General features: G+C 40.4%; 1 protein-coding gene across 2 annotated transcripts; it reads left to right on the top strand.

The window, feature by feature from the left end:
* Positions 1-5,701: 5,701 nt before the first annotated feature.
* dnal4b (dynein, axonemal, light chain 4b) lies at positions 5,702-9,621 on the top strand. Of its 2 annotated transcripts, none has more exons than XM_047578124.1 (4): positions 5,702-5,843; positions 6,344-6,423; positions 8,334-8,417; positions 8,528-9,621. In XM_047578124.1, the coding sequence occupies exons 2-4, from the start codon at positions 6,352-6,354 to the stop codon at positions 8,690-8,692; spliced, it is 321 nt and encodes a 106-aa protein (XP_047434080.1). In that variant the 5' UTR covers positions 5,702-5,843; positions 6,344-6,351; the 3' UTR covers positions 8,693-9,621. The 2 variants fall into 2 exon arrangements, with proteins under 2 accessions (XP_047434080.1, XP_047434081.1); XM_047578125.1 differs by having other exon boundaries at positions 5,776-5,928.
* Positions 9,622-10,584: the final 963 nt, after the last annotated feature.

Genomic DNA, 10,584 nt, shown 5'->3' with positions numbered 1-10,584 from the left:
AAAATATGGATATGACAACACGTGTGGACTTGTAGCTGTAAACGTGCGTCTTCTGGTGGGACTGCAGCTCGTCTTGGCAGCTGCCTTCACACCTGTCGTCCCGTCTGGATTAAAAAGCAGGCGCGGTAAAACCTGTTCGCCTTCTTCCACTTAGCTGCTCTCAGATTAGCTCCATCCTTTGTTCTCGGTTGAGTTCGCCGCGAAACGTGAGCGCACGTGTTTACGCGGAGACTGCGTCCTGCGGAGAAGCCGGCGAAAGTCTAATATTTGGTGTAGACATAATAGATTAGTCATAAATTTTACACAGGCCATGAGGATTCGTGACTGCTGATCTGCCCACACACGCACAACATTTCTTGGCTCAGCTGAACTGTGAGCTGGTGTGTAGGATCCCACTGATAATATTTGTTACTGAAACCAATATAGCTGAGTTTCCTCTCTTTTCATCTCGTGAAGTAATTGTTTTTCATTAAAGGATTAGTGCAGTATTTCATTCTTATCAAATATGTGAATATATGAAACGGCCTTGGAATATTTGCCCATTTGATCCAATCCAATCCATCTTTATTTGTAAAGCACTTTAAAACAGCCACAGAGTAACAAAGTGCTGTACAGAAGAGTAAATACAAGACAATAAATGTACATGGCATAAGTAAAATAAATTAAAAGACATAAAACATCTGTAAAACAAAGGGAAAAAAACAGCTATACAATAAGACAAACAATGAAATCAAATAAAAATGAGAATAAAATAAAATCAGCGTCTTGTGTGATCAAAATTCAGCCTTGCATGGCGATGGGTTTTTCATACAGGGTTTCTTTCATTTGTCTTTTTTTTTACATCAGCTTATTTGTTGCCTGACTTCATCTCCTCTCATCTTTTATTACCGCTTATCCTTCACTAGGGTCACGAGGGTTGCTGGATCCTATCCCAGCAGTCATCGGGCGAGAGGCGGGGTACACCCTGGACAGGTCTTGTTGCCAGACTGAAAGAATTAAAAAGTGTTTCCCAGAAAAAAAATTAAAATCAATCAATCAATTGAGCCTATCTCTCATGACTGAAATGTCAACAGCCGTGGACTGAAATTAACTTTTGTAAATACATTTATGACACATGTTGGCGACTGTACAGACTAGTTGACTTGTCATTTTGTCGCCCACAACTAGTCACTGATCACATGTCGGTAACAACATGAACGCCTCCAAGCAGACATGTGAAGAACCCAATGAGTCTGCCAACTTTTCCCAGCGCCACCTTTAGGTAGATTTTTGTGACTACTAGTCACCTGTTGGTTAGAAAGACATGACATTTGCCATTAGCTAGTCATGTCCCCACAGGTTAAATTGTAATGATGTTGTCTGAAACTTCTTGACAAACTGCAAAAATTACTTTCCTGTATTTGTGATTAGTGATTACCAAACATGTGAGTATGTCAGCATGGACTCCATAAGCATGATAGCATGAAGAGTTTAGAGTTTCAAAGAGCCACTGTGCCTGAGAAAGCTGCTATGGTGGCCGGATATTAATGATCTAATCATTTAGTGATCAAATGAATATGACAATTTTGAAAAGTGGAAAATCAGCAACTCTCAAAAGTATGATTAATAATTTTATGCTAACAATGCCAGCATCAACCTCTGGGGTTAAAACATGAGGCTAATGCTCAAGCTGCAGTTCCAACAATGGCCACTTGGGTCTGACTCCAAAAGCGAGCTAATTCCCATTGACTTCCACGTTAAAATGTTTACAGAAGAACAACAGGTTTGCAGAGTGAGACAAACACATGATGTCAGATATATCAAATGCATCAAGTCATTAATTAGTGATTAGCCTCTAATAACCATATAAGATTTAAAAAAAGTGACTGGTCCCCAAATACCTGCGTATAACCTTCGGCTGTGTATGGACTCTTTAACCTGTATACTTCAAACAGCTCTGTGCTGAAACAAGAGATTTAAGACAAATAAATGAGTGTAATATGCGTATAATAAGTTTGAGATGCAATCCAGTTTTTATTATGAACTGACTAATTGGTTTAAAACTCCAGAAAAGCACAATCTCTTCTTTTTTTTAAGAGATTTTTTCCTTGAACTAACGTCATCGAAGGCCACATTTGTGGACACAACGCTAAAATCTGTCTTGCTTTGTGACTAACATAACATCTCGTCATCCCTGCTGATCCTGGAACACCCGAGGAAAGCTTCACAACCCGGAGTGTTAACTTTTACAATTTGATTCAACAACTCATGAGACTGAGTCAACCAGCGATTCATCAGCCAGTCACACGGTTGGATAACCGTTAGTCATGCAGTCAGTGAGTATTTATCCTCCGCGTTATCTTCTGATTCCCGGCTCCATTTTTCCGTTGATATCTCCGCTGTCACAGCTTGTTAGCGGAGTCACGCGGGGTATTCCTCTCCCCCTCCCCAACAATCTGCTTCCTCTGCTGCTGAATTATAGATGCGCCATCATTACTTCTCTCGGAGGGAGGTATTTTATCATTATGAAAATTCTTGTGTGGCCCCGCCGCCCTCACGAACCGACTCGGATCATCTCTGAAATCCCTTTTAGCCCGTTTTTCTCCATCCCCGGCAGCACCGTCAGCCTCCGTCAGGGCTACACACAAACACAAACCTTCACATTTCGAGCAGGTCTTCACCTCCAAACTGCTTCCTTCAATCAGCCAAGCTCTTTTCTTCGTTTTTCTTGGTCTCATGTTTACCATCAAATATTTACAGGTCAATTTGGCTTCTTGATGAATAGTTTCCTCGAGGTCACTGTATCGCCTCTTCCTCCTTTTTTTTTTTTTATCTGCTCTCCTCTCCCTCGCCGTCTCTTAACCTTCTGTCAACACCTCAGACTCCTCGTCTCCATCCTCCTGCTGTTTTTCTTATTTCTACCCACCAGCCCTACGGCCCTGTTCTTTTGTCAGATCCTCACCTGAGTATTCATTCAGCGTTACCTCCCTCCCACCCCCCCCCCTCTTTTCTCTCTGTGTATTTTAAGAAGCCCTCGGCATTCATGGTACAAAGTGTATTAATAATTAAGATGTGCTACGCTCGTTCAATTCAGGTTATTATCCCGACGACGTGGCTGACATTGACATAAATTTGCCAGCGGAGCCATTAATTACGTTATCATTTTCAATATCTAATCTGGATGTTATTTTCTCGATGAATGGATTCATACTTCATGCATTTTAAATGTTTTATTTTATTTATTTATTTATTTTTGCCTTGTATTCAACCACTGATGCAAAACCCAGTAACTTTAACTTTATGAGGATGTAAAAGAGCAAATCCTCACATTGGAGAAGCTGGAACAAGACACGATTGCTGACTAACTCTGAAATAGCTCTTAAAAAACACCAGAGGTCCCTGGGTAACTGTGCAATGATCACTTTATTCTCATATACTTGTACATATTTCCATATATATATATGTTAAATTCTAATTCTAATGTGCAATAATTCTGGGCAAGAATTTTCCCTCTGTGCAATATCCCTTATTCAATGCTATTATAGAGAACAATGGTTCATTCATGCTTGTACAAAATTTTATATATATATATATATACTTTTCATTCTGTTACTTATTCTTATTGCCTACGTTGCTCTTGTTATTAACACTGGTACACTCTGGGTAGGAGCTGCTGCTGTAACCAAAAGTAATTTCCCCCTGGGATCAATAAAGTAATTCTGATTCTGATTCTGATATTAAAAAAGTTGCTTAACCCAAAGAAGATGTTCTCAGCGTGGTCTGGAAAATCATGCAGCTACTGACCTGTTGCCACGACAACCAAGCCAACTCATGCCACTGGTGAAGAACTGCACGTTAGGGCCGAAATATACGTTAAAACCTGCTATAATTAATAAACCTTGGCTTTTACTGTCAAACTGCACACGCGAGACTCTTACAATGAAGTTGTAACTCCACTAGGCAGAAGGACGGGAAAATAATCATGTGATCTCACGGCTTCACTCTCCTGGGATTGATCGATAATCCACTGTAATCCACGGGGGGAGTCATTGTTTCAGAGGCTGGATTTAATCCAGATGCTCGTGGTAGTGGTGTTTTTTTTTTTTTTTTTTCATGTGAGGCTAAATGCACAAACCCAACAGGAAACAACTCTCACTCACAGAATCTGGAACGAGCTGACTTTCAAAGCTTTGTGTAATTTTTTTTTTCCGAGCGTGAGTTTTGGTTTGCGCGTAGAGCGGACTCACAATTCTGGGTCAAAACCGTCCACCTGGGGATTCCACCCAGATGTTTCCAGGCAAATGTAGGTCAGCGTCTGTAAGAGGGCTGATTAGGACGGATAGAGAACGGTTTTACTCACACAGAGCCTGGCAGACAGTGGAGTCAGTTTACAGCAGATAGACACACAGTCACTATAACTGTGGAATCTAAATATATCTCCCTTTTTTTCTGTGTCCACACTGAGCTGTTTTCCTTTGAGCTGATTGTAGTGTCATTTTTTAGGGTACGCTATATCTCATCTCATCTCATCTTCAGTGCCGACTGCATATTTGAATGTAGCACTTAAATACGGTCAAAACAGAGATCAGATGGCCTAGCATAGCATAGCATAGCATAGCATAGCATAGCATAGCATAGCATAGCGTAGCATAGCATAGCAATTACGTAGCTGAAATGGCACTGACAGGTAATACCAGCAGTATTATCACGGATAGATTTAGATCATAGTAGAAAGAAAGAAAAAGAAAAAGAAGATCATAAAAGAGGAAAGAAGAAATAGGAAAGAAAAGACAAAAGAAAGTCAATAAGAAGAAAGAAAGAAGAAGCAAGGAAAGCAGAAAGATTAACAAAAAGAAAGAAAGAAGAAGAAAGAAAGAAAGAAATAAAAAAGGAAAGAATAGAGGAAAAAAAAAGAAAAGACTAAAAAAGAAAAGTCAATAGAAGAAAAAAGAGAAAAGAAAAGAAAGGAAGAGAAGAAAAGAAAGAAAGAAAGCTCATAAAGAAAAAAGAAAGAAGAATAAGGAAAAAGAAAGAAAAAGAAAAAGAAGAATAAAAAGAAAGAAGGAAGGAAAGAAAGACGATAAAAGAAAAAGAAGAATAGAGAAAAGAAAAGAAAAAGACTAAAGGAAAGTAATAAGAAAGAAAGAAAGAAAGAAAGAAAGAAAGAAAGAAAGAACGATCATAAAAGAAAAGAAGGAAAGAAAGAAATAGAGGAAAAAAGAAAAGAAAAAAGACTAAAAAAGAAAAGTCAATAAGAAAGAAAGAAAGAAAGAAAGAAAGAAAGAAAGAAAGAACGATCATAAAAGAAAAGAAGGAAAGAAAGAAATAGAGGAAAAAAGAAAAGAAAAAGAAAATCATAAGAAAGAAAGAAAGAGAAAGAAAGAAAAAAGAAAGAAAAAAGAAAAGAAAAAAGAACGACATAAAAGGAAGAAAGACAATAAGGAAAGAAAAGAAAGAAAGAAAGAAAGAAAGAAAGAAAGAAAGAAAGAAAGAAAGAAAGAAAGAAAGGGATTAAAACAAGAAAAAAAGAAAAGAAAAAAGAAAGACAGGTCTTTATTGACATTTAAAACACACACCAAAGTACTCAATGCACGCATGAACAAAATTTTGTTGCAAATGTCTCAGATATTGCAAAGCATTATTTGAAATAACATTGAAATAAACCTCGTATGTTTTCTTTAACGGTTTGGGGGCGGTTCCATTGAGTCCCTCTGTCATTTGATCGACAGGCCCGTGGACCAATAGGAATGAAGCCAGGCGGCGGTGGGCGGAGTCTCTCTCCTCCGATACCTCCCGTTTAAAATGTCTCCTTAACAACCGACCTGAGAGACAAACAGAAGAAGTTTCCACTGGACAAAGGCTTCGTAAGTAACACGTCTCCGTGTCGCTCCGCGTTCATTAACTAGCGACAACACGCGCTGACTCGCAATATCACCCCGGTGGACTTAAGTAAGTTGACGTTAGGGGAGAAAACATCCACAAGGAGCATCAGCTGTTAAGAAAAAAAAAAAAAAACAAGCTAAGCTAATTAGCTAACCAGAGACTCTCGCTTTCTCCGGTTACCGTTACTAATAAAACTAAAGCTAATAACATTAACTGCAAACGGGCCGATGTGTGTGTGATGTCCTACGGCGCAGTTTGACCGAGATGTGGTCTTTTTTTGTGTGTGTGTGTGTGTGAGCAGGGAGGGAGGCGGATACTTGAAGCTAGCTAAAGCTACCTGGTGCCCAGTCGGGTCATGTTACAGCGATGCTAGCACAGCTGTGAGCTTCCTCCCTGGGATGACATTAAAGGCGCACACAGTGAGACCCACTGATCGGCCGGATTCAGCTTTTCACTGGTTTGGAAACTGTTGTTTTTGCAGGAGTCGGAATGGCTGGGACAGGCGAGGGGAAGAAAGAAGAGGCCGACTATAAAAGACTGCACAGCTTCCCCCTCATCAGGGTAGGACACGCAGGACAAGATCGTCCCACTCCAACTAATAGCCCAATTTATTATCTCATGCATCTGGGAGTTTAGCAGGAAGAGTTTTGATGTGTGATCTGCACACGGGTGTAATGTGACTGAAAAAGAATTTGGGAAAGTGCATAGAAATCACTTTGCTATTTAAGAAAACTTCACTACCAGACACGAGAGCTGGAGGACTGAGTGGCCGTGAGCCTATTGAAGTGGGCTTTTACGTCAGGTCCTGGGACATCCTAGGAATCTGCGGACCGTACAGGTGAAGAGCCATGGAGAACATCATGGAGGCTGGTAGTGCGCTACCTGGACGCCTGCTGGGGCCTGATCCCCCCCCCGGCTGGGTCACCCGGGTGAAGGTGTCCTCACGTACGACCCGTATCACCCTGTGACCCTGGTTACTTACCTGGAGATTTGTCCAGATTGCACCACAAGGTGTATCTATGACCTCAAACTATCACTTTATTTAGGTGAAACGCATACAGGTGCTACCAACTCATCGCTTAGGACACAGGTGACAAACATACGGGGTCTAATCTGACCTTGCAGCAATTTGCAAATTACAGATTACATAGACAGTCATAATTTGTCCACTGTTTTAGTACGAGAAGTGGACAGAACACAAGAGACTAAACAGCAGACAGCAATGTGTCTAAACTGCCCTTATTTTCTAGATTAAGATTAAGATTTTTATTATTTTTTTTAAATGTAAACATTCTCCTTTTCTCTTGTTAAATGAGAAATTAAATGAATTCGACACCATCTGTCTCAGGGACCCTCACACTGATCAGCTTTGATAATAGACAGTCAGTCTTTGAAGGTAATGTCACACATTATTAATATACTTATTTGCGTATTAAATTCACTTAAAACTTTTTCTAACTGCTTTTACCATCAGGAAACAAGCAGGACGTGGTATTAACTACGTCTGAACATGTGTTAAACCTACATGGTGCTGTGGGATAGTGGTTAGAGAAGCACCGTAATGTTGCCGAGGAGCCTCGATCAAACTGCTCACTGCTTTAGTGCGCGAACGGATGAGTAAAATTCAAAGAATAAATTCCCTGTAAGGTGTAATAAAGTAGTAAACATCCATCTCCGGGCGTTATCCTCTCTAAGTTTATCAAACACAGGCAGTGTTTTCTGTGAGTGCTGAGCTGTGAGGCAGCGCGATGAACCTCAGTGCAAGACCTGCAACAAAGTCGCTGTATTTTATCATTTGTGTCGTCTGTCGCACATTTGGTCAGTTCACTAAAATCTGGCGTCACACAGGCCGACAGGGTAGGTTTGTACATTTTGTTTTCTTTACTCGTCACAAGGATTAGTTTAGTTTACTACTGGATTCTCAGTGATTGTTTTGGGTGCATTTAATTGGGAATGTGGAGTCGTCACGGACACTACAAACCAGATCCACGTGAACTAATCTATCCCACGTGTAGTCGTGTGTCCACACCGGGAACAGTTCGCAGTTGCTCGGTCACTTCATGTGGCCACAATGAACTGTGACGTAGTAGAAGCGACATTGTTTGAGTTTTTTGGATACGTGGTCCGTAACTCTGTGGAGACACTTAGATGGGAGGAAATATTGGTGGTTATGTAGAAAATTAACAAAAAAACAAATGTAGCCGGATGTTTAGATATTGTTTGCTAATGAGTCATGATGAATGATGCGTTCAAAGCCTCCAGCGGACGTCGAGTGTTGAAATTAAATTATGTGTTAGACTTTACAGACAGTGACCTTTCATGGTTTAACGCGGTTTTTAAACTAATTTAAATTTGTAATATATGTATATACCAGTTTATTTAATAATTGTTTGCCTGTAGCTGACTCATGTGTGTGTTTGTAACTGAACACAACACAAAATAAATAACCCTCACGGTGTGTTTGTCCTCAGCACACAGACATGCCGGAGGAAATGAGGGTGGAGACCATGGAGCTGTGCGTTACAGCTTGTGAAAAGTTTGCAACCAACAACGAGGTGCGTACAATGTGCACAAATTATTACTATTACTATGAATGAGCACGTTGTGTCAGAACTTTAAGCGTTCAGACGGCTGACGTTTGTCTCTCCCCCGCTGTCTCCCCCAGAGTGCAGCGAAGATGATCAAAGAGTCCATGGACAAGAAATTCGGCAGCTCGTGGCACGTGGTGATCGGCGAGGGCTTCGGCTTCGAGGTCACGCACGAAGTGAAGAACCTGCTGTACATGTTCTTCGGCGGGAGCCTGGCGGTGTGCGTGTGGAAGTGCTCGTAGCACCTCCTCCTCCTCCTCCTCCTCCTCCTCCCCCGTGTGACGCGGCCGCCGGGCTGGGAACGAACACCAGCCACCAGCCAGACGCTGGCTACACCCTCGTCCGTCCACGCCGGACGCCACTAAAGTCTCCTCTCTCTCCGGGGGGGAAGCGGTTTGAAAGGGGAATTCACGGCGGCCGGTCGACCTGAACGCGGCTCCCGGGCCTCGTCCGTCGCCGTCCTCCTCCTCCTCCTCCTCCTCCTCCTCCTCCTCCTCCTCCTCCTCCTTCTAATCTCTCCATCCGTCCCTCCCATCCACAAACATCTGTTGGCGCGCCCGGGCAAACGAGTTCAACTTTGACGAGAATCAACAGCCAGCCAGGGTCTCCACAGTCCTTTACCCTCCTTCCTCTTCAGGGAGTGCGTGCGTGCGTGCGTGTGCGTTAGTGAGTCCATGTGTTCGTGTGTGCTGGACACACACTTGTTTTTTTGAAAACGACATCACATCGTCACCTTCCTCGGCCGACTGAGCAGAACCCGTGCAACACTAAGCCGTCCATCCGTAACTTTTCACACGTGTCTTTCTCTCTCTCTCTATCTCCAACCGCACTAAGTCTTTCAATAAAATTTGTAATATTTTTTATGTGTACATATTTTTAAGCGACTTGAAAAAAAAAGAAAAGAAAAAAGAACGACTTCTTTTTAAAGACCAGTCTCATCTTCTTACGACTGAAGGCTCGGAGTCTCCTGAGCCGAACACTGAACCCGATCCACCTTTTCCTCCTCGTAAAGGTGTTTGTAATAATCCCGAATAAATAATCGCCCCCACTGGGCGGTGATAGCAATGTGATTGTTTCTTTGTTGATGCCAGTTGTAATGATCCAGTGCAATGGACCATTATGTGTGAACTGACCTGATTGTACAATAAACTGAAATGTGGTGAAATAGAAACATGGACTGATTTTTCTTTTTGTCTTTGCACTGAGTTTTGGTGTGTGAAGGTTTACAGCAACGTTCAACATTCATACACTACAAGAAAATGTAAATTATAGACAGAAAGATATTTTATCCCACGTGAAAGTTGGTATCAAGTCACATCATTACACAGAGACAGAAGGAATTAGAGTCGGCAAAAAGTCAAAAATAAGAGTGGTATAATGTGGAAAAACTGTAAAATATACAGAAGAATATATAAACATGTATGTAGATGTAGTGTATGTAAAGTGTACAAAACAATTTACAAAGTAGTAAAATATACAAAAGTATACATGATACAAAATGTATGTAAAATATGCAAAATTATAAACAATATACAATGTGTATGTAAAATACACGTAAGTATATAGAAACATATACAAAGTGTAGTAAAGCAAACATATGTACAGCGCATATCTAAATAACGCTACTACATAAATATACATAAACAATATTCAAAGCGTATGTAAAATACACACAAGTGTAAAAGCAATAAAAATTCTTCATATAAAATATATAAATGTATCTATATACACATTAAAGATACCATACTGTATAATATGCAATGACATGGACATGGAGATATGTAGTAATATCTATCTATCTATCTATCTATCTATCTATCTATCTATATATATATATATATATACATACATATATATATATATATATATATATATATATATATATGTATGTATATATATATATAGATATATATATATATATATATATATATATATATATATTTGCCCCTGACGTCCTGTCACACGTTCACAAACACTAGTGACAGTGCTGCCAACTGTCAAATCAAACCTGAAGACTTAAAGAAAAGTCTCTCAGAGGACTCAAAGACTTTCTACAGGTCTTTTTTTTTATAAAGAAAAATAGTAAATACACAGCGGAGACTAAGAAAGATGCTTCTAAAAATACCCGACAAAA

This window comes from Mugil cephalus, chromosome 2, assembly GCF_022458985.1.
Source record: "Mugil cephalus isolate CIBA_MC_2020 chromosome 2, CIBA_Mcephalus_1.1, whole genome shotgun sequence".
Lineage (NCBI taxonomy): Eukaryota > Metazoa > Chordata > Actinopteri > Mugiliformes > Mugilidae > Mugil > Mugil cephalus.
The sequence above is the reverse complement of the archived record's forward strand: the minus strand, read 5'-3'. Positions and strand labels throughout refer to the sequence as shown.

What these genes read in the sequence shown, in the direction of transcription:
- dnal4b (XM_047578124.1), top strand. Translation starts at nt 6,352, where the DNA reads ATGGCTGGGACAGGCGAGGGGAAGAAAGAAGAGGCCGACTATAAAAGA. An exon ending in ACAGCTTCCCCCTCATCAGG is followed by an intron (nt 6,424 to 8,333) that starts GTAGGACACGCA and finishes GTTTGTCCTCAG; the next exon opens with CACACAGACATGCCGGAGGA. An exon ending in AGTTTGCAACCAACAACGAG is followed by an intron (nt 8,418 to 8,527) that starts GTGCGTACAATG and finishes TGTCTCCCCCAG; the next exon opens with AGTGCAGCGAAGATGATCAA.